General features: G+C 38.5%; 1 protein-coding gene and 1 pseudogene across 1 annotated transcript; both read right to left on the reverse strand.

Annotated features, from left to right (window-relative positions):
- Positions 1-450: 450 nt before the first annotated feature.
- On the reverse strand, positions 451-27,511 carry TIMMDC1 (translocase of inner mitochondrial membrane domain containing 1). Its single transcript, XM_047099362.1, has 7 exons — positions 27,126-27,511; positions 24,304-24,469; positions 19,723-19,811; positions 19,216-19,283; positions 8,188-8,266; positions 4,192-4,302; positions 451-1,067 (listed from the first exon to the last, which is right to left on the reverse strand). The coding sequence occupies exons 1-7, from the start codon at positions 27,305-27,307 to the stop codon at positions 917-919; spliced, it is 846 nt and encodes a 281-aa protein (XP_046955318.1). The 5' UTR covers positions 27,308-27,511; the 3' UTR covers positions 451-916.
- On the reverse strand, positions 23,883-24,063 carry LOC124527470 (uncharacterized; annotated as a pseudogene).

Consider the following 27,511-nt stretch of genomic DNA (forward strand, 5'->3'; position numbering starts at 1 on the left):
AGCCATAGATGCCAAGCCAGCGATTTGCCTCCAGAGCCCATGGTTTCAGCCATTACACCACGTGGCTACACAAACCTGGCTCCTGAAAATGGTTATTTTCAGGGCAGGAACTAAAAACAAAGAGGCCCAACATGAAAACAAAGCACTAGATGTACACTTAGTGCATTGCTCCCCCCTCATTTAGTAAAAGTTTCAGTCTGCATGAGAGCTTCCTTCTAAAGGAGCAAGCTCCTGCAATGTACAGACTGAATATCTATGCTAAGTATCTTCTGCATATTATAGCATAGACATTTTGTCAGCAACACTAAGAAGAAAAAAAGATGGGCTCCTTTTTTTTTTTTTTTGTAATAATGCTTATCTACTTCATTTTTGTTAAATTTATATCTTATTTCAAATGACATAGGAATTATCTTTTTTATTAAAACAAAACCAAACCCCACTACACACTTAGGCCCACAATGTTTCTAGAATCCAAAGGCACAAGGATTTCATCACAGACCCATTTGCCTTACCTAGTGATACCTCCTCCTTCTAGTGACTAAGTATCTTTTTAAAAGGCTGCAAGAATAAACATACAACCCACAGATTTCAACTCCAATTTTGGGAAATTTTTAATTTACTATTGTAAAATTCAGGGCAAAGAAATATGTATTGATTGACCAGTACAGATACAATGCCAAATATATAGATCAATCAGGAAAGACTATGTATTTAAATTTAAGGATAAGTAAAGTGAGTGTACAATTGCCCAATTCTTGGTGAAAACAAAAGATAAGAGCAAGTCACTGCCACTAGAGGTGCCAGCACTTATATCTGTCAGCAGGCTGGCCAAGGAGAAGACTAGCCTTTGGCATTCAATGGACAGGGCAACATAGATCCCTTCAATTTGCCAATGAATTTTAAGTCCAGAACATTTTCAGTCTTTGTCTTGTTTAGTTGTTGATGAAGGGTTTCTAGGAAGATTTAGTAGTGCTTCAATTTTCTTAACATCATCTTTGGATCGATTTTTCTGTAAGCTACTTTCAATTTCTTCAGGGAGGAGTTCAGTAAATTGCAGTCTGGCTTTACTGTAATAAAAGAATGAAAAGGATATATCAAGTACTGCTCCATTTCTTTAGTTCTTAGATTTTTATTTTAGCTTATTTTTCTCTTAGAGAGCGAGTGTGTGCGCAAGTGGGGGAGCAGGGCAGAGGAAGACAGAGAGAATCTCAAGTAGGCTCCATGCTCAGCATGGAGTCAAACACAGGGCTCAATCCCACAACCCTGGGACACGCATGACCTAAGCCAAAATCAAGAGTTGGACGCTCAACCGACTAAGCCACACAGGCGCCCTGATTTTTTTAAAAGATAGTATTTGTCGTCTTCTCCCTGTGACTTACGAGCAAACATTGCTCCCTGCACTTTAAATATAATGGACCTTCTTCGCTCTACTAACCTGTTCCACTCACATGCTGACTACGATTCTCATATCACCAAAATGGACACTGCTGTGGCGGCAGCTCTGATCCTTACGATATTCCAGAGTTCATACAGGGGTATCGTGCAGGAGCTGAAACACCCTGAGCTGAAGTGTGAGCCTTGCAACCTGGCTGTCCTGTTGCCCTCAGGGCTGGGGGGCATGTGACTGCCCTGCCACTTCATTAACTCTCTGTTGCCAGACCTTGTGGGAACTGCACAATGGTAAACTCAAGATGGAAACGTCAGATGGGACAACACTATAGATGTGTATTTACAAGGAATAAAATCTAATTTCCAAATAACAGATCAGTTCTTTTTCTAAATCTAGTATTAGTGTCTTCCTTGAAGTGATTATCAAGGTCATCTATGACTTTCTTCACAACTCTTCACAACCAGGTTTGACCATTTCTTCTTCCATATCTCTATAGCCAGTTTTCTATATTTTCTTTTTTTTTTCTAAAATTTTTAAATGTTTTTTTAAATTTATTTTTGAGAGAGAGACACAGCATGAGCAGGGAAGGGGCACAGAGAGAGAGAGAGAGAGAAAAAGAGACATAGACTCTGAAGCAAGCTCCAGGCTCCGAGCTGACAGCAAAGAGCCCAACACAGGGTTCAAACTCATAAACTGTGAGATCATGACCAGAGCTGAAATCAGATACTTAATCGACTGAACCACCTAGGTGCCCTGACCAGGCTTCTACATTTTCAGCTCACTAAGGCAATGTTTTATGTTCTCACTTTAACTTCTCTATGATTATTTTCAAGCAAAGAAGCAGGCATATAAGTTCTTAACTACTATTACTCTTCTCAGGAATATCATATATATACATACATATATATATATATATATGTATATCTACACACACACACATAAATTTTTGACACTATTTCCTTTTGCCAAAGTATTTTTGCATTACTGTAATTCAATTCAAGTTATTGCTTTTAGCCATTCTTGAGGTTTTCTATCTCTGGTTTCCCTTTTTTATTGAAATACAATTATTATCTGTTCATATTTTTCCAAATGTTAATTCTTCTGCAACTTTCTATATCAAATTCAAATACCAATATACTTTCCCTACCTTTCCAATTTCTTAAAGTTTCATTTAAAAAAAAAAACAAAAAAAAAGAAAAAGAAAAAGCTTCTGGGGCGCCCTGGCTCAGTCAGTTAAGCGTCCAACTTCGGCTCAAGTCATGATCTCACAGTTCATGGGTTTGAGCCCTGCATCAGGCTCTGTGCTCACAGCTCAGAGCCTGGAGCCTGCTTCAGATTCTGTGTGTCCCGCTTTCTCTGTCCCTCCCCAACACATACTCTGTTCCTCTCTCTCTCTCTCAAAAGTAAATAAACATTAAAAAAAAAAAAAAAAGCCTCTTATGACATCTAAAGAACTAGAAATAAGCTAACAACACTTTCATGCTTTTAATTCTCCACACCAGATTTTATACTGGCATTATAATTTTAAATGCTTTATCCCAGAACTTAGAAAACTACATATCTCACATACCCTCTTACAATGGAGAAGAGGAGTGAATGAAACAAATATGTATTGAGCATTGTGGTGTGATTCTGCCTATAGAATGGCTGAGAAAACTGAGGGCTTGAAATTAAGGAAACTAAGGTCACAGAACTAATTAATAGCCTAGCTGGGATTTAAGCTCTGTTTTCAAGGTTTAATTGGCTACAAAATCAATGCTTTTTCTCATATAGAACCTAAGTCCTGGGGCGCCTGGGTGGCGCAGTCGGTTAAGCGTCCGACTTCAGCCAGGTCACGATCTCGCGGTCCGGGAGTTCGAGCCCCGCGTCGGGCTCTGGGCTGATGGCTCAGAGCCTGGAGCCTGTTTCCGATTCTGTGTCACCCTCTCTCTCTGCCCCTCCCCCGTTCATGCTCTGTCTCTCTCTGTCCCAAAAATAAATAAAAACGTTGAAAAAAAATTAAAAAAAAAAAAAAAAAAAAAAGAACCTAAGTCCTTGGACAACTGATCTACAGATATTAAGAATTTCCATGTGTGGTGGCGCCTAGGTGGCTCAGTTGGTTGAGCGTCCAACTTCGGCTCAGGTCATGATCTCAAAGCTAGTGAGTTCGATGGGGCGCCTGGGTGGCGCAGTCGGTTAAGCGTCCGACTTCAGCCAGGTCACGATCTCGCGGTCCGTGAGTTCGAGCCCCGCGTCAGGCTCTGGGCTGATGGCTCGGAGCCTGGAGCCTGTTTCCGATTCTGTGTCTCCCTCTCTCTCTGCCCCTCCCCCGTTCATGCTCTGTCTCTCTCTGTCCCAAAAATAAATAAAAACGTTGAAAAAAAAAATTAAAAAAAAAAAAAAAAAAAAAAAAAGCTAGTGAGTTCGAGCCCTGCGTCGGGCTCTGTGCTGAGAGCTCAGAGCCTGAAGCCTGCTTTGGATTCTGTGTCTCCCTCTCTCTCTGCCCCTAACCCACTCACATTCTGTCTCTGTCTCTCTCAAAAATAAATAAACATTAAAAAAAAAAAATTTCCATGTGTGTATGTGCTTTTAGCACAAATCAAAGTTTTAAGTAAAAACATGGAAAAAACCAGACTGCTTATCTATTCAACATGGGGCCTGAACTCACAACCCTGAGATCAAGAGTCGCATGCGCCACCAACTGAGCCAGCCGGGTGCCCCAGAAACTCTTTGAATTGAGTGGTGGTTTAGAGTACCTGGGTTAAGGAGAACACCACAATGGCTAGGAAAGTCAGGTACCTTTATCTTCACCTGCTCCTTACCTCTCTTCCAATTTCAGCTCATGGAGTGCTTTGCGATCCTTCTGTGTTCTCTCTTGGACAGTCTCCCCGTAGAACTTCTGAAATGCCATCAACAGACTTCCTACAGGAGTGCTGAGGGGGAAGCAGAGAGAAAGCTTAGGAAAAAGCAGCCATTAGACCACACACCATGTGAGTGTCTGCTAAGGCAGGAGCAACACCGACTGAGCCACTTATTCCCTGACAGGTACAGGAACTCTGACAAAGTGTCCTTGTCAAATGAGGAAAAAATTATTAAGGCAATTTCCTTCCTGGTCTTCTAAACAGTAGAGAAAAACAATCACTGCAACTTCCCAAAATTAACTGGTATAAAAACAACAGGCCTATAAATTGGCTGTTTTATCATGAATGATAAACTGGGAAAATATATACTTGTGACAAGTTCTAGTAAGTAGCTTTATACTGAAGATTTCTCAGAAATGAAATTGTAACAGGAATGGTACCAAAACCTCCAGAAGGCAGGAACGGTGGAGGGCATATTTGGTTGGAGGAAGGATACCACTGGCTTCTGGGGATGGAACCACCAAAACATCCTAAAGTTCAAAAGTCTGGCACAACAGTCTCACCCACACTGTCAATAGTTACCCATTGAGAAACTGATTTAGATAACAATTATTACAGTAAGTTAAGGGTTTGGTTCTTATGTTCTCAAAGAAAAGGAGTTTTTGACTCTGAGATAACTTAAGTTCCCTCTGGCTACAACATAAGTAAGCTCATTTGAAAAATTACTGTAGCTAAGTGGCAAAGTCCATTGACAGACGGATAAAGAAAATGTGGTATCTACAGCCTTTAAAAAGATCCTGTCACATGCTACAACATAGATTAACCTTGAGGATGTTATGCTAAGTAAAATTAAGCCAGTTACAAAAGGACAAATAATATATGATTCCATTCATATGAAGTATCTAAAGTAGTCAAAATCAGGGCGCCAGGGTGGCACAGTTGGTTGAGCATCCCACTTTTTTTTTTTTTAATTTTTTTTTAACGTTTATTTATTTTTGAGACACAGAGAGACAGAGCATGAACAGGGGAGGGGCAGAGAGAGAGGGAGACACAGAATCTGAAACAGGCTCCAGGCTCTGAGCCGTCAGCACAGAGCCCGACGCGGGGCTCGAACTCACGGACCGCGAGATCGTGACCTGGCTGAAGTCGGACGCTTAACCGACTGCGCCACCCAGGCGCCCCAGAGCATCCCACTCTTGATTTCAGCTCAGGTCATGATCTCATGGTTCATGAGTTTGAGCCCTGTGTCGAGCTCCATGCTGACATGTGGAGCCTGCTTGGGATTCTCTCTCTCTCTGCCCTTATCCCACTTACACATTCTCTCTCTTTAAATAAACAAACTTAAAAAACAGTAAAGTAGTCAAAATCATAGAAACAAAGTAAAAATGTGGTTGCCAAAGGCTGGGGGACAAGGGGAAGGGAGAATTAATGTTTAATGGGTACAGAGTTTTCAATTTTGCAAGATGACAAAGTTCTAGAGATCTTTTGTACAATAATGTGAATATAAAAACACTACTAGGGGCGCCTGGGTGGCGCAGTCGGTTAAGCGTCCGACTTCAGCCAGGTCACGATCTCGCGGTCCGTGAGTTCGAGCCCCGCGTCAGGCTCTGGGCTGATGGCTCAGAGCCTGGAGCCTGTTTCCGATTCTGTGTCTCCCTCTCTCTCTGCCCCTCCCCCGTTCATGCTCTGTCTCTCGCTGTCCCAAAAATAAATAAACGTTGAAAAAAAAAAAAAAATTTTTTTAAAAACACTACTAAACTACACACTTAAAAATGGTCAGGCTGATAAATTTTATGTTATGTGTTTTTAATGACAATGAAAAAGAAATTATTTTTGCTGCTAATTTCAACAATTTTTCCCTTCAAGCCAAGATGGTATATTAACAATATAACAAGTGGTGCCTGGCTGGGTCAGTCAGTAGAGCATGTGACCCTTGCTCTTGGGGTCCTGAGTTCAAGCCCCACGTTGAGGGTAGAATTTACTAAAAAACAAACAAAACACAATATAACAAAAATCATGTCAGCGATAGATTATGACATGCTGAATTTTCAAAAATAATTTAAAAAAGGAATCCATAAGTCTAGTGTAACTTCCTCCTGAAAAGAGGGTAGAAAAAGGGAGAGGGTAGGTGGAGGCGAAGGGAGAACTCAGGTGAATGCCAACTAATAAAAACAGAAGAAAAGATAGAACGAACAAATCATTTTACAACCATCAGTAATAACTGATTATGGCAACAGTTATAATAGACCATTAAAACCACTAGAAAAAAGATAGCTGGAGAACATGCTATTCACATAGTCTTACCCAAGATTATTTACTAATCACAATGAGAATAACAGAAGCCTTTCAGTGGAGAAATTTAAGTCAATACTAAATATGGTAGGCAGAAATCTACAATAGCCCCCCAAATTGTCCTGCCCTAATTCCTCAACTATAAATTATACCCATGATTCTGTTACATAGCAAAATTTTACAGATGTAATTAAGGTTAGTAATCCGTTGAATCTGAGTCAATCAAAAAGGAAATTATCTGGATGAACCCTTTAAAAGCAGAGAGTTTTCTCTGGTGGCAGAGAGAAGTCAGAGAGATTCAAAGTATGAGAAGGATTCAACATACCAGTTGCTGGTCTGAACACAGAGGGGGCACTGTGGCAAGGAATATGTATGCCTCTAGGAACACTGGTGTCTGGCTGACAACCATGCAGGGAACAATAACTTCAGCCCTACAGCCACAAGGATTCTGTAAACAACCTAAATGGTGTAGGAGCAGATTCTTCCCTAATCCAATAAGAGCCTGCCTCATCCATACTTTGATTTTGGCCTTGTAAAACTCTGAACAAAGAGAGCCCATCAGCCTCCTCAGCCTTCTGATCTACAGAACTGTGATATAATAACGGGTGGTTTCCAGCCACAAAAGTTTGTGGTAGTTTGTTACACAGCAATAGAAAAGTACTGCACCAAGTAATTAACATCACTTACAATAGGTGAAGACAATATGTATCTTGATGTGATACACTGAGAAGGACTAACTTCACCTACACTGTATTCCTGACGAAAACATTTAACCTAAATCTACTCATGAAGGGATAATGAAAAGAAATTGGGAAATTTTCTGGGGGAAAAAGAGCAGTGGATCTATTCTAGTGGATCTATTCTATCCATCTAGCAGTGGATCTATAAAGGAATCAAAACTGTAAATGCAATATGCAATTGGATCCTGAATTAAATATATATATGTATGGCATTATTGTAATAATTGAAAATTTTTGAATATGGACCATATCTTAGATAGCTATATTGAATCAATGCTAAATTATTTACTGTGATGATTATACTGTGGTATCATTGGTGAATGTTCTTCATTTCATCCTGGGAGATACCAGCTAATGTATTCAGAGGTGAAGAATTATGAGGTCTCTAACAGTTTAGACAGAAAGAAAAAAGGAGAAAGAAAAAGAAATTTACACACATTCCACACATATACAGAGACATACAACAAATATGACAAAATGTTAACTGGTGAACATAAGTGAAAAGAGTATATGGGTGTTTGATGTACTAATTCATTCAACTTTTCTGTAGGTTCAAATTTTTTCAAATTAACAAGCTGGAGAAGAAAAATTTTTTAATTTATTAAACAAACAAAATCAAACAAAAAAATTTTTAACAGAATGTGCTTGTTAATTGTTTATTATTTTCCTGCTCCTTGTAAATACCATTGTTCAAATTACAAATAGGTTCAGGTGTTAGTGATATCTAAGCAGTGATAATTGGAAGTAAAATCAACAACTGGGGTAAGATTAGAATTTGACAGTCAAAGCGACAGCCAATACAAAACTGAAGGCCTTTTATAGGCTGTAAGATTTAAATTTATTCTTTAGAAATGCATGAGATTTTTAACAGTAAGGCATTAATGAAAGTTGTGTTAATTTAGTATCAAACCATATTAACACTTACCCTAGCAAGGCTCCAATTATGCCACCAGCCACCAGACCACGCAGGCCTAAGTTTATTCTAAAAAGGCTTCCTGTGACAGCTATTTTAAAACAAACAAACAAACAAACAAACAAACAAACAAAAAAACCCAATATTAAATTATCTTTAAGTACTAGAATCCATTTAAAAAATTTTTCTTCTATAAAAAGAACATAAACCGCTAAGTAAGTTTTCAGAACCCAGTATCAATAATACATCACCACAACCTAGATTTCCTGAATCTAAAATGCCAAGGGCGCCCGGGTGGCTCAGTCGGTTGAACGGCCGACTTCAGCTCAGGTCATATCTCGTGGTCTGTGAGTTTGAGCCCCGCATCAGGCTCTGTGCTGACAGCTCAGAGCCTGGAGCCTGTTTCAGATTCTGTGTCTCCTTTTCTCTGACCCTCCCCCATTCATGCTCTGTCTCTCTCTGTCTCAAAAATAAATAAACGTTAAAAAAAATAAAAAATAAATAAATAAAATGCCAACACAGCTAGTTTCTCTTCCACACTGCAGGTTCAAAGGAAGAAACATCCCTTTTACAAACCTAATTTTTGTATATCGGTTCTATGGATCCAACCTCTTCTCATTCTGCTTCATTTTTGCCCACCTCCCCTTAAAAATCTGTAATTTCTTCACTCCCATCTCTTCAGTTTCATCCTTCTTCAAGAAAAGCTTTCCCCAAAGAACAAAAACCCCTGCAGTTTGTACCTTGCTCCAGTCTCACCCCTTCTGTCCTGCTACACACCCCTCAGGCAGGCCTGCAAGTGGGCATTTGGTCCACAGTGCCACCAGGTGGTCAGTGCACAGGCTCCCTTTCCTTCCCACTGGTCTGGTATATCCAGGACGTCATTCATTTTCCTCCCTCACTATGCACAACACAACTAATGCATCTCATGTAGTAACATTTTTAAAAAAACAATTGAGACTTATGTGTCTTAAGTACTATTTGTTTTTTTTAATTTTCTAAATTTTAAAATTAACAAGAAAAAAATCACCTTTAATTAACATTACCCAGAGATGGTAATAAATTTGGTCTTTTTTTCAAGTCTTCTTTTCCAAAGAAAGCATTTTTTTCAAAATAAAATATTGGGGGGGGGAGGGGTGCCTGGGTAGTTCAGTTGGCTAAGCAACTGATTCTTGGTTTTGGATCAGCTCATGATTTCAGGGTTCATGATTTCGAGCCCCTTGTAGAGCTCCATGCTGTTGAGCTTGCTTGGGATTCTCTCTCTCACCCTCTCTCTCTGCCCCTCCCCTGCTCACTCTGTCTCTCTCAAAATAAATAAACTTAAACATATGTGTGTGTGTATTTTTTTTCTTTCTTTTTTTTTAGGGGTGCCTGGGTGGCTCAGTTAAGCAGCTGACTCTTGATTTCGGCTCAGGTCATGATCTCACAGTAGTGAGATGGAGCCCCGCATAGGACTCGGTGCTGGGTGTGGACCCTGCTTAAGATTCTTCTCCCCCTCTTCCTCTGCCCGTCCCTCACTCATTCTCTCCCTCTCTCTCTCTCAAAAAAAAAAAAAGAATAAAAAATAAAAATAAATATTTTTTTTTTCAACGTTTATTTATTTTTTGGGACAGAGAGAGACAGAGCATGAACGGGGGAGGGGCAGAGAGAGAGGGAGACACAGAATCGGAAACAGGCTCCAGGCTCTGAGCCATCAGCCCAGAGCCCGACGCGGGGCTCGAACTCACGGACCGCGAGATCGTGACCTGAGCTGCAGTCGGATGCTTAACCGACTGCGCCACCCAGGCGCCCCAAAAATAAATATTTTTTTAAAAAGCTCTCAGAATAGCCAAAATCTAGAAGACTGACAACATTAAATGGTGGCAAGGATGTACAGCAAAAGAAACTCTCATTCATTGCTGGTTGGAACACAAAATGGTACAGTCACTTTAAAGACAGTCTGGCAGTTTCTTACAAAAATGAACATATTCTTACCATATGATCCAGCAATCACACTCCCTGGTATTTACCCAAAGGAGCTAAAAACTTGTGTCCACACCAAAACCTGCACACATTTATAGCGGCTTTGTTCGTAACTGCCAATACTCGGAACCAACCAAGATGTCCTTCAGTAGGCAATGGATAAATAAACTGGAATATTCAGACAATGAAATATTATTTAGTACTAAAAAGAAATGAGCTATCAACTCATGAAAAGAGACTGGAGGAAACTTAAATGCATATTGTTAAGTGAAAGATGTAAATTTGAAAATGTTATATAATATATAACTTTCTAGAAAAAGGCAAAACTATTGAAACAGTAAAAAAAGATCACCGTTTATCAGGGGTTGGTGGGCAGGACACATAGGTGGAACAGACTTTTAGGGCAATGAAAATGCTCTTTATGATACCACAACGATGGATACATGTCATCATACATTTGTCCAAACCCACAGAATGTACACTAAGAGTGAAACCTAAGGGAAACTATGGACTTTGGGGGATAATGATGCATCAGTGTAGGTTCTTCAACTGTAACTAGTATCCCACCCTGGGGTAAAATGTTAATAGTGGGGAGGCTATGTTTAAGTGTGTATGTTGGGGCGGGGGGAGGAATACAGTAAAACTTTGGATTGCAATTTACTTGTTCTGCGAATGTTTCACAAGATAAGCAATTATTTCTAGTAAATTTCAACTTGATAAACGAGCAAAGACTTGCAATATAAGTAGCACCTGACACTGAATGTCACATGATCACAACTGAGCCAATAGTTCTCTCTCTTTCTCCCTCTCTGGGAGATTGTGGGTGATCATCTCCCATGCTCGTATGCTCAGTTTCAGGCTTTTCAGAGCATGGGAAATCAGTGATTTTTCAGAACATTGGAAGGTGCCCACAACTGGCACTAGTGTATTTTTTGTCACTTCAAAGCACCTGTGGACAGTCCTTTGCTTTTCCATACAAGAGTAAGCTTAGGAATGCTTTGCTTCATTCTAGGTCAGGCTGCCTGCAGATATAGACCCTTCCCTCTGTTGTCTTATGCTGAATACATTAAATACAGTATATGACAAGAGTTTATTAATACTGTACTGTAATCAACATCCGTTAGTAATAGTTAAAGTTGTCCTACACAATAATCCTCCTCTCTCGTCTCCCTCAAACCAGCCACAAAGATTTTCAAAGGTAAGTGCAGGTTAATCTATTTTTCTTTATATTTTGTACTTTCCTTATTCATTTGTATTATATTACAGTATTGTAATCATTTTTATATGAATATTTGTGAGTTGTGAAACAAATCATCTGAGTTTCCATCATTTCTTATGAGGAAATTTGCTTTGATATACAAGTGCTTTGGATTACAAGCATGTTTCCGGAATGAATTATGCTCCCAAACCAAAGTTTTATTGTATATGCAAAATCTTTGTATCTTCTGCCCAATTTTACTGTGAATTTAAAACTATTCTAAAAAATAAAGTCAGTTAAAAAGGGGGGAGGGAGTAGTGAGGCTTATAAGCTATCAGCAGCCAAACATCAGTCAGACTCTTTATTACACAAACTCTTTATTACCATGTGTTCTGTAAATAGTTTACTTTTTTTTTTCGACCTTAGTGTTTATTTCTTTTTCTTGCCTGAATGCACTGGTTAAAGTCTCCAGTATAATGCTGAATACAACTGTATTCATCTCAAGTATACACCTTAATTACAAGTGTATACAGCTTTCCCATGTTCTCAGTCTTAGGGGAAAATCATTGTCTTTCATCATTAAATACGATGTTTGCTGTAGGTTTTTTAATAGATGATAGATGACCTACACTGGGTTAAAGAAGCTCCCTTCTATTCCTAGTTTGTTGAGAGTTTTTATCATGAATGTTGGATTTTTGTCAAATACTTTTCTAAGCTAACCTTAAATTCCTTGGATAAATTCTACTTGGTTATAGAATATAATCCTTGGTTGTTGCTGGATTTGGTTTACTAATATTTTGTAAAGGATTTTTGTGTACATACTTTTCTTTTTTTTTTTTTTTAAATTTTTTTTTTTCAACGTTTATTTATTTTTGGGACAGAGAGAGACAGAGCATGAACGGGGGAGGGGCAGAGAGAGAGGGAGACACAGAATCGGAAACAGGCTCCAGGCTCTGAGCCATCAGCCCAGACCCCGACGCGGGGCTCGAACTCACGGACCGCGAGATCGTGACCTGGCTGAAGTCGGACGCTTAACCGACTGCGCCACCCAGGCGCCCCTTTTTTTTTTTTTTTTTTTTAATTTTTTTTTTTTTTCAACGTTTATTTATTTTTGGGACAGAGAGAGACAGAGCATGAACGGGGGAGGGGCAGAGAGAGAGGGAGACACAGAATCCATACTTTTCTTTTTAAAGTAATCTCTGTACCACCTCACACTGGTCAGAGTGGCTAAAATAAAATGAACAAATCAGGAGACTGTAGATACTGGAGAGGATGTGGAGAAACTGGAACCCTCTTGCACTGTTGGTGGGAATGTAAACTGGTGCAGCCACTCTGGAAAACAGTGTGGAGGTTCCTCAAAAAATTAAAAATAGATCTACCCTATGACCCAGCAATAGCACTACTAGGAATTTACCCAAGGGATAGAGGAGGGCTGATGCATAGGGGCACTTGTACCCCAATGTTTATAGCAGCACTTTCAACAACAGCCAAATTATGGAAACAGCCTAAATGTCCATCAACTGACAAATGGATAAAGATGTGATTTATATATACAATGGAATACTACTTGGCAATGAGAAAGAATGAAATCTGGCCATTTGTAGCAATGTGGATAGAACTGGAGAGTATTATGCTAAGTGAATAAGTCAGGGAGAGAAAGACAAATATCATATGTTTTCAATCATATGTGGATCCGGAGAAACTTAATAGAAGACCAGGGGGGAGGGGAAGGGGGGAAAAAAAAGTTACAGAGAGGGAAGGAGGCAAACCATAAGAGACTCTTAAATACTGAGAACAAACTGAGGGTTGATGGGGATGGGGGAGAGGGGAAACTGGGTGATGGGCACTGAGGAGGGCACCTGTTGGGATGAGCACTGGGTATTGTATGGCAACTAATTTGACTATATACACACACACACACATATATATATATATATATATATATATATATATATATATATACACACACATATATATATAATATATATAATAAAAAAATATTAAAAAAAAAACAAATAAATAAATAAATAAAATAATCTCTGTACCCAACATGGGGCTCAAACCCACAACCCTGAAATCAAGACTCACATGCTCCACTGACTGAGCCACCCAGGTGCCCCTGTGTATATACTCTTGAGTGACAGTGATCTGTAGTTCTCTTTGCTATCTTCATCTTCTTCATTTGGCTTTGGTATCAAGGATAATACTAGTCCAAAGGAATAAGTTTGAAAGTGTTCCTTCTTCCTCTATTTTATGGAAGAGTTTGTGAAAGAAACTTCCCAAATAGCCACTGAAGCCATCTGGTCTTGGGCTTTCTTTGTGAAAAGATTTTTAACTAACAATTTAGTTTATTAACTTGTTGTAGGGCTATCCAAATTTTCTATTTCTTCTTGAGTAGATTTTGGTAATTTGTGTCTATTTTCTTTTTCTTGGTCAGTCTTCCTAAAGTTGTCTGTTATCTTGTCATTTTAAAAAAAATTTTTAATGCTTATTTATTTTTTGAGAGAGAGAGAGAGCATGAGTGGGGGAAGAGTCAGAGAGAAAGACAAAGAATCCAAAGCAGGCTCCAGGCTCTGAGCCATCAGCACTGAGCCCAACGTGGGGCTTGAACTCCTGATATGTTATTGTCTATTTCACAATCTGTTATTGTCTATTCTCCTCTCAATTCAGTGTTTCTTTTTATGTATTTATGAGCTCTGTTGTTAGTTTATATGTTTATATGTTTATAAATGTTATATCTTCTTGATGGATTGGTCCTTTAAATATTATAAAATGAGGGTGCCTAGATGGCTCAGCTGGTTAAGCATCCGACTTTGGCTCAGGTCATGCTCTCAGTTTGTGAGTTCGAGTCCTGCATCAGCCTCTCCATTGACAGTGCAGAGCCCACTTTGGACCTTCTGTCCCCTTCTCTCTCTGCCCGTCCACTGTTCAATTTCTCTCTCAAAAATAAACATAAAAAAAAATTATAAAATGTCCTTTGTCTCTAGCATTTTTTAAAAAGTTTATTGATTGTTTGATGAGAAAGAGTGTGTGTGCACGAGCAAGGGAGAGGCAGAAAGAGGGAGAGAGAGAATCCCAGGCAGGCTCTGCACTGTCAGCACAAAGCCAGATGTGGGGCTTCAACTCACAAACCGTGAGATCATGACCTGAGCCAAGATCAAGAGTCAGCTGCTTAACCAACTTAGCCACTTAGTTGGATACTGTTATTTTTTTTAATTAAAAAAAAAAGTTTATTTTTGAAAGAAAGAGCATGCAAGAATGTGAGCACATGCAAGTGAGGGAAGGACAGAGGGAGTGACAGAGGATATGAAATGGGCTCCCTGCTGACGGTAGAAAGCCTGATGTGGAGCTCTAACTCACAAACCGGGAGATCATGACCTGAGCCACAGTCGGATACTTAACTGACTGAAACACCCAGGCACTCCCTCAAATACTAGTTTTATTTTTTTTAATTTTTTAATGTTTATTTATTTTTGAAGGAGAAACAGAGCATGAGTGGGGGAGGGGCAGAGAGAGAGGGAGGCACAGAATCTGAAGCAGGCTCCAGGCCCTGAGCTGTCAGCACAGAGCCTGACGTGGGGCTCGAACTCACGAACTGTGAGATCATGACATGACTGAAGTCAGACGCCCAACCGACTGAGCCACCCAGGAGTCTTTCAAATACTATTTTTAAATTAGGGAAAAACAGTTAAAAGAAAGGAAAACAATAGGTTTATAGAGTATTTTATATTAACCTACATATTAACCATTTCTAGTACTTTTCATTTCTTCCTGTCAAGTTACTATTTGGTGTCATCTCCTTGCTCCAACATACCTCCATTCCTTCCCTCTCATTTGTGCTATTAATGCCATATACAACTTTAAATATGCTGTATGTCTAACACTGCAATTTTGTTATTATTTTACATAATTGTCTTTTAGATTAGTTATGAGAAAAAATATTTATACAGCCTTTAATAATAACATATAATTATCTTTATCAACGCTCTTTAATACTTCTCATAGATTCAAGTTACCATCTGGTTTATTACATCCTTTTAGCGTGAAGAATTTCCTATAGTATTTTTGTTAAGGCAGATCTGCTAGTAACAATTTTTCTTTGTTTGTTTATCTGCCAATGTCTTTATTTTTGCCTTCAATTTTGAAGAGTGGTTTGTTAGAAACAGAATTCCTGGTTGACAGCTTATGCTTTTCAGGCCTTTGAATGCATTCTACTGCCTTCTGGTTTCCATCATTCTGATGAGCAATAAGCTGTTAATCCTCTTTGGTGTTCCTCACGGGAGTTATTTTTTTCTTGCTGCTTTTAAGATTTTTCTTTCAACAGTGTAACTGTTATGTGCTTAGGTGTGAATCTCCTCATGTTTGTTCTTCTTGGAGTTTGTTGAACCTTTTGGATGTGTGGATTAATGTTTTTCATCAAATTTGGGAAGTTAAGGACCATTATTTCTTAAAATACTTTTTTCTAACCCTTTCTCTCTTTTCTACCTAACATTCCCTTCACACATCTATTGGTATTTTTGATGGTGTCCTATAGGTTGCTCAGGCTCAGTTCATTTCTCTTCATTTAAAAAATTCTGTTCTTCACGAAAAATCATCTATATTTATCCCTCTTCAAATTCATGAATTCTCTTTTGCTATCTCAAGACTGGTGTTGAGCTCCTCCTCTCCAGTGAAATTTTAATTTCTATTGTTGTATCAACTTTCAACTTTTCATTTGATTTTTTTTTTATAATTTCTGTCTTTATTGATATTCTCTATTTGGTAAGTCACTATCATCATACTTTTATATTTCTTTAAAATGGTTTAAAAAGCCTTGTCTTCTATGTTCAATGGATGGGTCCAGTCAGAGACATTCCCAGTGAGTGCTTTTTTAATCCCCTGGTTTTACATGTCATATGATTTTTTTGTTGTTGAAAACTGGACATTTTAGGTAATAAATTATAGCAACTCTGGAGTTAACACCCCCCACACAGGGGGGATGACTGTAATTCTTTGTCTATGTAGTGACTTGCCCGGACTAGTTCTGTGGAGTCTTTTTTCTGCAGAGTACAGCCACTAATGTCGTTGCTCAGTTTTTATTTGTATGCGTGGTTTCCTAGGCATCACACTGGCTTAAGTAGTCAGCCAATGATTTGTCAGAAATTATGCTTAAGCATCCCAAGCTAGTAACGCTCCTATCCTTTACCAACGTATCTGTGGTTGAAGAATGCATTCAAAGTTTAGACAGTTTAAAATCTCTTCTGGCTTTTTCTTTTGGTGTTCACAATTAACCCTCACAACTAATCAAAGATAAGTAGGGGCCTTGCCAGTCTCTCCATAGTGTGCATGAATACATATTTACACATGTGTGCAACTTTCCAGAATTCTAGGGATACACAGAATCTTATTAAAACCCCCTGTGGCTGTCTTGTTCCCTAGATATTCCTGTTAAGATTCTGCCTCATCTACCAGTCTATTCCTTACCCCAAATAGTATCAAAACCTCAGATTAGCTGTGTGATATTATCCTTCCCTGTTGCAATTGTTTTCAGCAACACCCCTTGGCTTGGAATTTTCTGTTTTCTGCTCCAAATAAAGTCAGCGCCCTCAAGCAGCAGAAAGCCAGTCCTCCAGCCTGTGCTTATGAAACTTCTGCATCAGAGAGCGGTGGGCTAGGGGGGCAGGAGGAGCCCTAGGCTGAAACACCACAGACTCCCAATGTTCTTACTGAAACTCAGTAGAAATTCTTGGATAAATGCTTACTGATTTGTTGTGTGCCTGTGGTCAATTTCCAGCATCTTTAAATGGTTGTTTTTGATAATTATGTCCAATTCTATTGTTGCTTTTTGTGAAAGGATTTGCCAAGCTCCTCACTCAGTCATTCCAGATGTCAAATATACATTTATAAATGTCCAGATGAATGCCATATAATAACGAGGGGAGACATTCTTGACGTGATTTTGACTTCAGGGGAAATTACTTCAGTGTTATACCATTAAATTCAATGGTGGTTGCTGGTTTGAGATAAAAACTTATCTTGTATCATGTTTATTTTTTTACTAATTTTTACACTCAATTTACATTCAAGGAACATTTATTCTACTCTACTATGTGTCAAATAGTTGTGATATAAAAGGCAAAGACTTTCTCTGATATCAAGTAAGTCATCTAGTGGAGAAGCAAAACAAGTTAACAGGTACAACATAGAGTCGTAAGTGTTTGATTAAAATATTTATAGTTAATTATGGGAATATAGGGGAAAGACACCTGAAGACCCAAAAATAAGAAAATAGGGACTAGGAAACTAAAGCTGACAGATAAGCTGAACCTTGAAAGACAGGTTCAATAAAAGCTGAATAAAATTATTTGCAGGAGTGGGAAGGCATGCTCAAGAAAAGGGACCAATACATGTAAAACAAGATTATGATGGGTTTGGGAAATCAAGAGTAGAGTCATAGGGTGGAGCAAGAGTGGTATGTGAGGACCAGATCAAGAATCAACATTAGAATGATGGGAAACTATGAAAGAAGCTCAAGCAGAAAAGTGTTATACTCACATTCATATTTCCAAAAAGTAACTAAGGTAACAGTGGAAGTGGAGGAAACCAAGACTAGAAACAGGGAAGACCAGATAGCAGCAGTGGGAAGAAAGAGGAGGTGAGAGTCCCTACATATTAAAGGAATCTAATTAAAGGACTAGAACTTTGCAAAGAGGGGGCTAAAAGGCAGAACCATATCATTATCTGGTTTCCAGGTTTTTTGTTTATTTGTTTAACATGGTAAATTATAAAGAACCTAACAACAGGAGCAAGTATGGAAGTTGGGGGAGGAAAACAGAGTTTGGTTTGGATATAGGCATTTGAGCCTACAGAATACCCATGGAAAAATGGTGGCAAGTTAAAAAAGGGCAAGTTCCAGCTGCTCCAGTGCTATTAATGCCTATTTCTAGTTTTATATTTTAAAATGTTTCCATTAAATTGTTAAGTTCAAATTATGTGTACATGTGTTTGCCTGTGTGTATATATACATATACACAGAGAAAGAGAGCATGCACTCAGAAGAGAGAACAAGTCAAGAAGCAAATGGGCTAAAATGTAAACAACTGAATCTCTGTATATAAAGGTTATATGGTGTTCCTTGTATTACTTTTATTTTTAAAACTTTTTGTAAGCTTGAAATTATTTCCAAATTAAAAAAATTTTTAAATGTTTTATGAATTATATGTACCTTTTTGCATGTGAGAGAATTACATGAGGTAGTGAGTGTTTGAGTATATGTGGCACTTCACATTTACATTTCTGGAAATAATACTTCAATACTTATTTTTTAATGTTCATTTTAAAGAGGTCACATTTACCAGAGGCATAAAGCTTTAAAATAAAATCCAAACTTAGTATGAAAAATCTGGTCCCTTTCTACGTAATTTCACCAAACTTATCTCAAGCCACTCTTCCCCTTACTGACTATGTTCCAGCCTTATTATCCTGCTTTTGAGGAACTTTCTTGCCTTGGAGACTTCACCCTCAATGTTCCTTCTGCATAAGCTACTCTTCTTCACACTTTTCAGGTATCAGCTTAAATGTCACCTCCCCATAAAGGCCTTCTCTACTCACCCTGATCATCCCATTGCTTCACCTGTTTGCTATTTTCTATCACAGCAGCCTTTTTCTCCCCCAACCACATTAGACTATAAAACTCCATGAAAGCAAAGACCTTTTCTGTTTTGTTCACCAAGTATACCAAGGGCCAAGCATAATGCTCTCCATACATTTTGCATGAATGTTGAATGAGATGTGATGAGAAGTCAACCAAAGAATTCAGTAGTTCTGATTTATAAGTCCTTAAATATTTCCCAAACCATATTTGAGAAGACTGAAAAACATAAACAAGAACAAAAATGTCTTACCTCCCGCAATGACAAAATGGCTTAGGGCATTTTTATTTCGGTACACATTTAGACCAGTATTCACTGTGCTGGGAAGAAGGGGGAAGAAAGAAAACATAAAATTTAAAGCATATCCCCCTTACTTTCTCGACCACAATTTTCACTAAAGTGATAGGTATTAGAAATGCCTACTAAGTCAATTCCTGGTCTTAGTCTAGGTCCCGTCAATGTGTTCCCGACTACCAATATTCCCTAGGTTTTCTAGGTGGACCTTCTGTTGAAGAATGAACCAAAGAATTTCTCCTACTTAGAAACCTTGTCTCTACTTTGATAATAGGTGGAAGACCTCCATCCATGGATGCAAACCTATATCTGGACCAATCTTTTACATAGATAAAAGTTCTTGGGGAAAAAGGTATTATGAATCACTTTCATGTGGGTGTTTAGTTTTTAAAAATCTCACTTGCTCAAAAGATGTGCTCCCAAAATAATACTAAGACCTTTTGTCACAACTCAGAGAGAACTTACTTGAATATAGTCACAAACACTGTAGTTCTCCAACTCCAGCGCCAGCCATACCGGATGAAGCCTCGTGTGGCAGCACGATGTGCAGATTGCTAAAGTTAATGAAAAGGCTGTGAGGTTCCAAGACCCCTTAATACCTTCTTTATTCTAAAACTGTGGTAGAAGGATGGCTATGGATTAGGCAGGGACACCTAAACAGAAACATTATTAAGATCTCTAGAAATACTGTTTACTGAAACTTAAGCAAAAGTCCCATGTGCATCCTATTCTATCGGGAGATAGAAAAGGAACTAAGAATTGCCAGTGTTGGGGCGCCTGGGTGGCGCAGTCGGTTAAGCGTCCGACTTCAGCCAGGTCACGATCTCACGGTCCGTGGGTTCGAGCCCCGCGTCGGGCTCTGGGCTGATGGCCCAGGGCCTGGAGCCTGTTTCTGATTCTGTGTCTCCCTCTCTCTCTGCCCCTCCCCCGTTCATGCTCTGTCTCGCTCTGTCCCAAAAATAAATAAAAAACGTTGAAAAAAAAAAAATTTTAAAGAATTGCCAGTGTCAACCAAGCAATCTATAAATGAGGCATAAACAGAGAATCTATGTGGCAAATGCCATGGCAAATATAAAGTCAGTATTAGACATGCTTTTTATATCCAAGAAATCTTGGAAAAAAGAAACCATAAAATAAAAAAGAACCAAAGAAATGGTAAATAAAAGGGTAAGGATGATAGTAATACAGATATAGAGAAAAGAGCAAAGAAAAGAGAACTGATATTTACTGCCCACATTCTATGTAAAAGTTGTGTTAACATATTACCTCATTTAATCTTTACAATTTTTCTTTTAGGCAGGTGTTTCAGATTTAACTAAAGCACAGAGAGGAAGTTTCTAACCAAGATCACTCAGCCAAGAAGGAGTAAGTCAGAAGTGGAAGACAGGTTGTCTGTCTCCACATCACCATGGAGCAAGTCTGGTACAATATCCTGAGGATATAGTCTAGATTTTGAGAGAATCCCTAAGTGGATCCTTAACTACTACAAGATAGTGGGCAAGTCAAAACCTCTCTGAAGAGTATCAGTATGGACTCATGGCTTTTAACAAATAGGCAGATAAATAAATAGATACAGATGTGTGTATGAATATGTGTACATAAGTATATATGAGCACACACACATTTCCTAGGGCTTATAGAAGCCATGATATCCCTGTAAGTGAGCATATGTAGCATCAAATCTTTGTTTTTTTAATGTTTTTATTTCATTTTTGAGAGACAGAGTGCAAGCGGAGGAGAGACAGGGAGAGAGATACACACAGAACCTGAAGTAGGCTCCAGGCTCTGAGCTGTCCCCACAGAGCCCGACGCAGGGCTCGAACTCATGAACTGTGAGGTCATGACCTGAGCTGAAGTCGGACGCTTAACCGACTCAGCCACCCAGGTGCCCCTCAAATCTTAGTTTTATATATAATTTTTCCACTAAAAGAAACTAGAACTCCTTGGTGATGACTCTGGGGCTGGTACTGGAAAAGTAAAAGATGAGCCAGGAACATCTTGCTATGCCAAAAAATAAAGATATGCTCAAAGAACGATGGGGACATATAAAAAGAACAAAGGAGCTAGTTTAAAGGGCTCCAACTGTCCAAATCTAGGCCAATTTCAGCATCAAGATAAATAATGATAAGAATGGATTATAAACTACAGAGTAAAACAAGAATCCACGAGTCCACATTGATAGAAATAAATTATAAAAAGACAAATACAGGAGAAGGGAAAGCTCTTCCTTAAAGCTGAATATGAAGCAATAAATGTAGGAAAGATGGGATTAGAAAATAACCATTTCGCAACCACCACAGTATTAACTCTTTCAGGTAAGAGTCATCATTGAATACTAAAACTAAAGCATGGAAATTTGATGAAAAATAGATATTTACATAGTCTCAAAGTATCTCATAAGTATCCATAAGATATTCACTAATTACATTTACTAATTATCTTGATTTCAGCTCAGGTCATAATCTCAGTCCTGAGATCAAGTCCCGCCTGGGCTTGCACTGGGTGTGGAGCCTGCTTGAGATTCTCTCTCCCTTTCCCTCTGTCCTTCCCCTGCTTGCACGTGTGCTCTTCCAAAAAAAATTTTTTAATAAAAAATAAAAAAATTACAAAGGGAGAAAAATAGTAATTTTACAGTGGATAAGCCTGGCAGAGACCATCTTAACCAAGTGCCAAAGTAAACATCATCAGTAAAGGGACAATAGATATCATGTGTTCCTGATATAATGTACTAAGTAACAAGTACATTAAGTACATCTAAGTAAGAAGTAAGGAGTACTAATACCCCAATCTAGGGTATGCCTGCTAAAACACATAGCTGGAATCTAATCATGAGAAAACATTAAACAAATCCAAATTGAAGAACATTCTACAAAATAAATAGCCCACATGGGAATGCAAGCTGGTGCAGCCACTCTGGAAAATAGTATGGAGGTTCCTCAAAAAACTAAAAATAGAACTACCCTACAACCCAGCAATTGCACTACTAGGCATTTATCCAAGGGATACAGGTGTGCTGTTTCGAAGAGACACATGCACCCCCATGTTTCTAGCAGCACTATCAATAATAGCCAAAGTATGGAAAGAGACTATATGTCCATAGATGGATGAATATATAAAGAAGATGTGATGTGCATGTATATGTGCATATATATATGTATATATATATATATATATACATATATACATACACATACATACAATGGAGTATTACTTGGGAATCAAAAAGAATGAAATCTTGCCATTTGCAACTACGTGGATAGAACTGGAGAGTATTATGTTAATCGAAATTAGTCAGAGAAAGACAAATATCATATGACTTCATTCATATGAGGACTTTAAGAGACAAAACAGATGAACATAAGAGAAGGGAAACAAAAATAATATAAAAACAGGGAGAGGGACAAAACAGAAGAGACTTATAAATATGGAGAACAAACTGAGGGTTACTGGAGGGGTTGTGGGAGGGCGGATGGGCTAAATGGGTAAGGGGCACTAAGGAATCTACTCCTGAAATCATTATTGCACCATATGCTAACTAATTTGGATGTAAATTAAAAAAAATAAAAAATAAAAATAAAATAAAATAAAATAATAAATAAATAGCCCCAATCTTCAAAAATGTCACAATCAAGAAAGTTAAAGAAAGAGAAACTGTTCTATATTAAAAGAGACTAAAGAGGGGCCCCTGGGTGGCTCAGTAGGTTGGGCGTTTGACTTCGGCTCAGGTCATGATCTCACAGTTCGTGGGTTCGAGCCCTGCATCGGGCTCTGTGCTGACAGCTCAGAGCCTGGAGCCTGCTTTGAATTCTGTGTCTCCCTCTTTCTCTGCCCCTTCCATACTCCTACTCTGTCCCTTAAAAATAAACATTGAAAAAAAAATTAAAAAAAAAAGAGAGACTAAAGAGGCATGAAAGGCAAATTCAACATCTGATCCAGTATTAGATGCTGGACCTGGAAAAAAAATTATTTTTATTTACTTTTAAAATAGGGGTGCCTGGGTGGCTCAGTTGGTTGAGTGTCTGACTCTTGGTTTTGGCTCTGGTCATGATCTCATGCTTCATGAGACTGAGCCCTACAATGGGCTCTGCACTGACAGCGTGGAGCCTGGCACAGAACCTGACTGGGATTCTCTCTTTCTCCCTCTCTCTCTGCTCCTCCCCCACTTCAGCTCCCTCTGAACACTCTCTGTCAAAATAAATGAATAAACTTAAATAAATAAATAATATTGGAGAGACGACTAGCAAAATTTACATAAAGTCTGAAAATAAGACAACAGTACTATATCAGTGATAATTTCCTGATCTGGATAATTATATAGTGGTTATATAAAAGAATGTCCTTGTTTTCGGTGAAATTCATGCTGAAGTATTTATCATGACTATAACTTACTCTTTAGCAGTCACAAAAAATAATAATATGCATTATACAGAGAGAAAATGCTATAGTAAATGTGATAAAAAGTTAACATTTGGAGAATTTGGGTGATAGGTATATAGGAATTCTTTGTACTACTTTTACAACTTTTAAGGCTGACAGAATTTAACAAAACAAAACAAAACCCAAACAACTAACTCTCTGAGCTGTAACTTCCTCACTTATACAACAGAGTTGATGTACAGATCTAACAAAAGAATTAGCACTCTATAAACTGTAGAGTTATAAATGCTAATTATTGTTTTAGTGTCCTCCAAGGAGACCCTGTGAATGGGGTTAATATGCTACAGCTAAGCCTTGATGATTTAGCTAGGGATTAGAAATATATTTCAGATACTATACTTGATCTTAGCCAAAAGACTGAGAAGTGATAGAAATATATTTCAGAAAGTAGAGCCATGGTAGTAATCCCTCTGAAGATAAGAAAAGTAGTCTGACAAACCATGTGTATGCTCTTTAGCATTAATACGTCTACTGTTGTTAAGTGCAGGTTTTGTTTCTTTACTCTGACATCTTAACCCTTCCAACCCTACCACCTAACTGAATAGCTAAGTGTAAAGTGAATTACTAAACTAATATGCCCTCAAATACTTTTAGAGTATCAGTACTTACCACAGCATCAAACCGGCTATGATAAACTTCTGCTTGGCTCTGCTCAACATAGTGCTGTTTAGCATGGATAAAAGCTGGTATTCCTCCATATGCCCAGCCAATGATGCCTGCTGAAATAGCCGCCTTATAAATATTCTCAAGTTCCTTTGAAGTTCTCTGTTGTTCACTAAGACATCAAAAAAACAATGTTGTTTGGGATTAGTTTATGGATACTGCTCTCCAAAAGACAGTACATTCAAAATGACCCCAATACTAACACTACCACATTTTTCATCATGGGCAGAATCTCCGGATTAATAAAATCTCCTGATGAATTAAATACCACAGTTATATCACAAGTAGCTCAAATCTCAGCCAAAATTAACCTATGCTGTTAGAAATCAAGCTATTGGTTGATTGCCCTTAGGAAGATAGTGACTAGAAGGGGCACAAAGGGGAGCTTCTGAAATGCTGCTAACAGTTTCTCGGTGTTGGTTACACAGCTATGTTTAGCTTGTGAAAATTTGTTGATCAATATACTTATGTGTAAATAGATGCATATTATACTCCAATAATGTTTTTTTCGAAGGTGGTTTTATTTGATGACTATTACAAGTCCACTACATCTCTGGAATCAGGAAGAATCTGTAAAAGCTGGATGCAAGGATCAAGATTTCCCTTTTTGAATTTTAAGCTAACTTTTGGAAATGACACAAACTTATGGATTTTAGGACAATGTATTCAAGAACAAAATCCTAGATTTAAAAAAAAATCAAAACCTGTCTTTCTGAATTCACTTTTATGCCATGCTCAGATTGGGCCTGTATGATAAAAAGCAACAAATGAGAAATCTCACTGTGCAATGGACACCACAGACCAACCTAACATAAGGAAAAACCACTGTTTAATTCAATTTGTTACTCTCAAAAGAAGAAATTAGAATTGATAATAAAGCTTTGAAGATGTTTCTAGAAGCTGTAATGAATAGCTAAGTTTTTAAGTATTATGTTACTATAAATGGCCCTCTAAATACTAAATGTTATTTACATTACTAAATCACTTTCTTCGGAGACTATAAGGTGTTTATCTAATTCTAATTATCAATAACCACATCTCTGAAATCAGAATCAGTGAGTCTTTACAGCTCCTGCATCTACAAGAGAAATCTAAATAAAATTTCTCAGAAAACTGTAATTCTTATACTTACTTAGGCCAATAGGAAAAAACTGCTATAATTTGAACCCTGTACTTATCTTGTATAGTGAATAAGATCAAAACATTTACCTAAAAATTGGCCTATGACAGAACTCAGAAAAGAGAAAATGTAAAAGCTTAAAATTTAACAAGCCAGATGAATATGCTTTGCCTCCTTTTCATTCTCTGAAAAATTCCATGCCATAGGTGATATTTATCTCCATTTTATTTATTTGGCTCTAAGAAGTCCTATGGTTGGCCCAAACAGCTAATAAATGGTGAAGAAATAGCACAGTGGTGGAAAAGACCTAAACCACAAGTGACAACAGGGTTGTGGTTCTGGTTCTGTCACCCACTGTTAAGGGACCTGCAGCCAGATCACAATCTATGAACTTTAGTTTCCTCATCTATGATGGAGGGGAACATAGAAGTTAACCTAGATTACCTTCAAGTTTCTTTCAGCTCCAACATTCTGTGGTTTCCAAAGCTGATCAAAATAACACTCTTCTGTTATATACTACATAGGATCTTTCACAAGTATCTCAAGTAAATATTGACTGGAAGGATTGATTGGAAGGACCAATGAGAAAGGCTGCCTCATTATCTTTAAAATAAAGATGATAGGGGCGCCTGGGTGGCGCAGTCGGTTAAGCGTCCGACTTCAGCCAGGTCACGATCTCGCGGTCCGGGAGTTCGAGCCCCGCGTCAGGCTCTGGGCTGATGGCTCGGAGCCTGGAACCTGTTTCCGATTCTGTGTCTCCCTCTCTCTCTGCCCCTCCCCCGTTCATGCTCTGTGTCTCTCTGTCCCAAAAATAAATAAACGTTGAAAAAAAAAATTAAAAAAAAAATAAAATAAAGATGATATTTCAATAAAGCAATTAAACACGATTCTGCCAACTCCTTGTCCCAACAATCTCAGCAACATAATAAAGCTTCAAAGTTAATTTAACCACCTGGTAACAGTGTAGTATTGTAAAGTATTTCATGAAAGGGCCATTTTTCCACCAATAATTGATAAATGATGAAATAAATGAATAAATGAAATGAGTTTTCCATTAAAGTGACTTCAGTTTGAAGTTAATTTTGTATTCTGAAATAACCTTATTTGTTGATCTAGCTAATATCGTTTCTTTTATAAAAATGAGACAATACTTGCTATTATTTTTTATATATTCATTATCTGACAGAATAAACATTTTACAGCTCTCTCTGCCGTTTCTCCAATCTCCATTTTTTTGGAGAGAAGGGGGAGCTATGGTCATGAAATACCAAAGTTTGGAATAAAGTGAAATGCGAAAAAAAATACTGGAGCGTAATCTCGCTGATGTGGATTCCAGGGTCAATTCTGACACTAATTAGCTCGGTCCAATTCTTCTAATTTGTAAAATCGGGGGATTACACTAAGACTATATTCTCTAAAAATGCTCTGACTTATAATGAGTTTCACCCCTACCATTTGTAAACTGTCCTGTCAATCAACAGAACTACTAAATGGCAATGTGAGGACACAAACTTGGGATACAAACATTACAACACCAAATCTTATTCAAAAACAAACCACATCACTCAGGGGTCCTTCACCCCAGGATGACCCAGGTTGCAGGACAGCTCTTCGCAGTCCCCTCCCCACAGACCCTAGGCACTTTTACTCTTTGACAAACAGGTCCCGGAGGCGGTCCCATCCGGATTCCAGGTAATCAGGCTCTGGGACGTGGGAAGACAGCTTCTGGTTCTCCGAATCGGCAGCCACAGCTCCCGCAGCAAAAACCCGAGGGAAAGGACACAGCGCCCGGCAGAAGTAGCTCTGTGGCGCTGGCCGCCGCACCTCCATGGCCCTCACGGAACCTGCGGGCACACGCTTGGGTTCTCAGGGCTCCAAGGCCTCTGGGAGACGCCGTGGGAGGACAGTAAGGATAACTGCAGTAATAAATAGGTGAGTACCCTTCTACCAGGCCCAGCTAATTTGCTGCCAGGCTCGCCACCACATTCTTGACACCCTCCTCCCCAGGGCCGGCACTGACTTATGAAGACCTTG

Source organism: Lynx rufus, unplaced genomic scaffold (assembly GCF_022079265.1).
Source record: "Lynx rufus isolate CCGP_SWC_20201006 ecotype Redwood Valley unplaced genomic scaffold, mLynRuf1.p SCAF_5, whole genome shotgun sequence".
Classification (NCBI taxonomy): domain Eukaryota; kingdom Metazoa; phylum Chordata; class Mammalia; order Carnivora; family Felidae; genus Lynx; species Lynx rufus.

Excerpts from the sequence above, each read along its gene's own strand:
- TIMMDC1 (XM_047099362.1), bottom strand. The coding sequence starts at position 27,307 with ATGGAGGTGCGGCGGCCAGCGCCACAGAGCTACTTCTGCCGGGCGCTG. Across the intron at positions 4,303-8,187 it reads ATAATTGGAGCCTTGCTAGG|CACTCCTGTAGGAAGTCTGT; the intron begins GTAAGTGTTAAT and ends CTTCCCCCTCAG. Across the intron at positions 1,068-4,191 it reads GAGCTGAAATTGGAAGAGAG|TAAAGCCAGACTGCAATTTA; the intron begins GTAAGGAGCAGG and ends CTTTTATTACAG.